Source organism: Taudactylus pleione, unplaced genomic scaffold (assembly GCF_031769625.1).
Source record: "Taudactylus pleione unplaced genomic scaffold, aTauple2 ptg000878l, whole genome shotgun sequence".
NCBI classification, from domain to species: domain Eukaryota; kingdom Metazoa; phylum Chordata; class Amphibia; order Anura; family Myobatrachidae; genus Taudactylus; species Taudactylus pleione.
In genome coordinates this window covers 4645-9362 of record NW_028285280.1, presented here as the reverse complement: position 1 = coordinate 9362, position 4718 = coordinate 4645, and the positions used below count along the sequence as shown (strand labels likewise).

Sequence of the window (4718 nt, the reverse complement as noted above, 5' to 3'; positions counted from 1 at the left end):
GTCTATAGCTGTGAAATACAGTCTGGGTTAACACTCCCTTTTTGCTGAGAAAAATGTGGGAAAACACATGCAGGTTGGATAGGTTCTTGTAGTGTGCCAGCTGTAACAACAAATAGTCTATGCAAAATAATTAGCTCCAAGCAGGGTTATGCACCTGCCGGTTGGATAGGTTCTTGTAGTGCACCAGCTGTAACAACAAATAGTCTATGCAAAATAATTAGCTCCAAGCAGGGTTATGCACATGTTGGTTGAATAGGTTCTTGTAGTGCACCAGCTGTAACAACAAATAGTCTATGCAAAATAATTAGCTGCAAGCAGGGTTATGCACCTGCCGGTTGGATAGGTTATTGTAGTGCACCAGCTGTAACAACAAATAGTCTATGCAAAATAATTAGCTCCAAGCAGGGTTATGCACCTGCCGGTTGGATAGGTTATTGTAGTGCACCAGCTGTAACAACAAATAGTCTATGCAAAATAATTAGCTCCAAGCAGGATTATGCACATGTAGGTTGGATAGGTTCTTGTAGTGCACCAGCTGTACCAACAAATAGTTTAAAAATACAATTTATCAGCTGAAAACGGCTAACAGTTTATGCAGATAGCAGTAGTTTACCGGCAACTTGCAGTAACTTACACAGTCTTTGGGCCTTGAGAAAATAAGGACAACTGAGCTATACTGGTAACAGTCTTCCTAATTACCTATGCCACAAATTACTATCACCAGAATTACCAGCCGGGGTTACACAGGGCTAAATAAACAAGTAATGTACATTACATCACGGAAATTGACAAAGCAACAGATTCACCCTAAGCATACATCTTTTGCTAATGAGATGACAGCACAAGTAATATAAATTACAGCAGCATGAATGGACTTTGAAATGGATACCAGGCCAAGCAGTGTTTAAGAGACAATTTATATTAACCCCAATATAGTAAAGATTCAAACATTTCATGCAAGCAAAATATTAGTCAGCATTGACAATAATAACACAGCGAACAGTGAACGGCTTTACAGAGTGCTATAACAGATAAAGGGCCACGGAGGGCCACTAGCAACCACTTTAGCTAACACATGAGTCAAACAGTAAACAGAGCCAAATACATATCACATGGCATTACATTTACTTTAAAGCTAGACATAAAATACTTTGTACATCACCCACAGTGGCATCGGACATGAGCCGACACCCATAAGGCACGTCCCCTCCTGGACATGAGCCAGAGGTTCACAGGAAAGTAAATGACCACCAATGCAACTCTTGGGGAAAAGAGGGGGTGACCTATCTTTTACTTCCCCCCTATTTCATCACTACACACACACTTTACCTAATTTTAAAACACTATGACCCCTTTCTATACCCAGTTGTGTGGGAGACTAACTCCCGGTCCCAGCTTTTACACAAAACCTAGTCTCCCAGTCTAATCATGGTTAGCCACAAGGTAAAGGATAATGCAATAGACCCAGGGGACCCAGATAGGATAGGTGTACAGAGGGGCAGGGCTTTAATGGAGGGAATATAGGAGCTGTGAAGAGACAGAGTATAGGGAGGTTCTGGTATGATCTCACCCCTGGCAGTGGCTATTCAGCCTCCTCCGATGTCCAGGGCAACTCTGGGAAGCACAGCACCACACCAGAGCTCCCAGCTACAGGCCTCCGGCAGGTATTTTACAAGGGGCAAGAGGTGCAAAATCCCTTTCCACAGGGGCTCTGTCCAGCAAACTCACACAGCAGCAGGAGGGGTCCTGAGGCACTCTTCCTCTGGGGCTATCTTTTCTTCTGCCTGTGCGGGTGCCAGCAGGGTTTTCGTCACTGGTGGGACCTTTTCCTCAGCTGGGGCTTCATCTGTGATGATGGAGTGATGAGACCTCCTTCCCAGGGAGCTCCTTTTCTCTCCCAGCATGTGCAGACTACCATATGCAGTGACTCCTGATAACAGGCACTTAGGGAGGCAGTCCTTTATTCAGAGGGGGCTTCTTCCAAAGCAGGGTGCTCTATGCAAATTCCCAGGCAATCTTCCTCCAGGGACTCACATCCAGCATCAGAGCACCACCCCTGGCAGATTGGATAGGTAGCCTTCCGGGCTAATATGAAGTCTGGTAATTGTAATCCAGGGCAAATACAAAAGTTATAGCATCCTTAGTTTTACAGCTCCAAGGGCAGTCCACTGATTCCTTACAGACAGCACCAGGTGCAGCATTTGTAATCCAGGATAAATGAGAGGGGTTACTGCACCTCTATTTGTATAAATCCAGGGGCACTCCACAGCAACTCATTACAGACAGCATACCAGGTGCAGTATTTGTAATCCAGTTTAAAGGAGAGCAGTTTCTGTACCCCTATTTTATAAATCCAGGGGCACTCCACAGACACTCTTTACAGCCAGCACCAAGTGCAGTATTTGTAATCCAGGGCAAATAAAAGGGTTACAGCACCCCTCTTTTCACAGATCCATGGGCACTCCCCAGACAAATCCTCACAGCCAATCCTTTTTTCCAGAAATTCTTCCCAGACTCTTTCTACAGAAATTCCTCCCAGACTCAGCACTGACAGCCTAGAGGAAGGTATTATTTAAACTTTCCCTCACTCTCCTCCCTGTCGGTCCGGCATCTATGAGTGGACAGAGGGGACCCAGCAACAGACCGCCTACAGGGATCTCTGCCTGGACACCCAGGCTACCAATCAATGGGGCAGGATTTTCCCTCCTAAAATGGGTCGCTGACCAAGGGGCACTTTCTACCTCCCTGTCTGCACATGCTCAGTGGGGTTCAGGGAGAGCAGGGTCAGTCAAAGTTCACTATACCTGCCTATAATAAGGGCTGCAGTATATCTATGTGTACATACATAAAAAAAATATTGGGGGACCCCTATTTGGGATCAAACTTGGGGGTACCACATATGGAAAGCAACGCAAGTTCCAACATGACTATCTGTCACAATTCAAATGGCTGGCATATTCCAAATGCCTTGATGCTGGACTTTGTGTTTTCTGTACTCTTTTCTCTCTGCCAAGTGGTGCAGCAGAATACTTTGTGTCTGTCCCATATTCTAACTGCCCCAAAATGGCTTACGCATTAAATAAGCACCAAGTGAGTTTAACCCATATGAATGCTGTATCACTAGGCACAGAGTTTAAAAACACTTATAAGGGACTCCAGAAGCCAGTGGACCACTATCTAAATGCAGAAAGGGGTAGGAATTTTGAAGAAAATCGAGCAAAACTTAGACCAATAATTAGCGCCATCATTCTGTGTGGGCGACAAAATATTGGTCTAAGAGACCATAGAGACAGTGACGCAGGTGACTCTGCTAACAAAGGCAACTTCAAGGCTATATTAGAATTCATAAGTGAGGGAGATAGTGAGTTGAGAGAACATCTAAGTAAGTCAGCCAAAAATTCAAGGTACTCTAGCTGGCAGGTTCAAAACGAAATCATAGACATCTGTGGAAACATTCTGACTAGGATGATAGTTGCAGATGTGGATGAATTCTTTACCGTCATAGCTGATGACACAGCTGACATCAGTAATAAAGAACAACTAGCTCTTGTCATTCGATTTGTCAGTAAAGAAGGTTTAATTAGAGAGGAGTTCCTAAGATTTACAGAATTCAGCAAGGGGGTCACTGGGCAAAATATTGCACAACAAATCCTCACAGGCATTAATATGGCCGGACTTTCTTTGAACAAACTTCGTGGTCAGGCATATGACGGTGCAGGGTCAATGGCAGGGAAGGTGAAAGGTGCTGCTGCAATTATATCTCGCCAGTACCCAAAGGCGGTCTATACTTATTGCTGCTCCCATGTTTTAAAGTTAGCCATCATGGCAGCTTCTAATATTCCCATGGTGAGGAATATGTTTGGTGCTGTGGATCGAGTACACACTTTTTTTGACTCTCACCCAAAACGCCAACCTGCTCTTGAGGCTGCTATTTCTATTGAGTGCCCAGAAGCTACAAGAAAAAGGTTGAAGTCTCTGTGCAGGACCCATTGGATAGAACGGCATCATGCACTGGAGACCTTCCTTGACTTGTATCCTGCAATAGTGAAATGTTTTGTGGACATTTATAATCCACCATCAGAAAATCCAGCATCCTGGAGCAAGGATAGTGTGGTTGATGCCAAATCTCTGCACCTTACTTTGACTACTTTTGACCACATCATTACTTTAGTAGTAGTACAGCACTGTATGTCATTTGTTAAAGGACTTACTGTCTTACTACAAGCTAAAGCAAATGACATTGTGAAGGTCCGTTCTGCAGTTGAGGTTCTAAAAGTTACAATGGCAGGAATCAGACAGGATATTGATAATGAGCATGCTATGCTCTTTAAGAAAGCCAGTTAGGAGTTACACCTAGTCTCCCACGTACCTGTGGTCATCAAACCCATAGAAGCAATGTGCCAGCAGAAAATCCTGAAATCTATTACAGGCGTGTCATTACTGTCCCGTATCTTGACCATCTTATTACAGAGCTTGATGTTCGCTTCTCTGATCATCAGACAAAAGCCATGACAGCACTGACCATCATTCCATCTGTAATTGTTACAGACAGTGCAGATCAGAGCCAAATGATAACTAATTTCACTAATATGTATGAGGATGATCTTACTTCTCCAAGAACATTCCATGCTGAGCTGATGCTATGGAAAAATCATTGGAAAGCTCAGGATACAGCCATTCTCCCCTCCTCACCTTTTGAATCTCTATGCCATGCTAGT

The 4718-nt window shown here is 44.1% G+C and overlaps 1 protein-coding gene across 1 annotated transcript; it reads left to right on the top strand.

The window, feature by feature from the left end:
• Positions 1–3063: 3063 nt before the first annotated feature.
• LOC148474196 (52 kDa repressor of the inhibitor of the protein kinase-like) lies at positions 3064–4344 on the top strand. The gene has a single exon (XM_088458967.1). It carries the CDS (start codon positions 3064–3066, stop codon positions 4342–4344), a length of 1281 nt encoding a protein of 426 aa, XP_088315093.1.
• Positions 4345–4718: the final 374 nt, after the last annotated feature.

What these genes read in the sequence shown, in the direction of transcription:
- LOC148474196 (XM_088458967.1), top strand. Translation starts at nt 3,064, where the DNA reads ATGGCTTACGCATTAAATAAGCACCAAGTGAGTTTAACCCATATGAAT.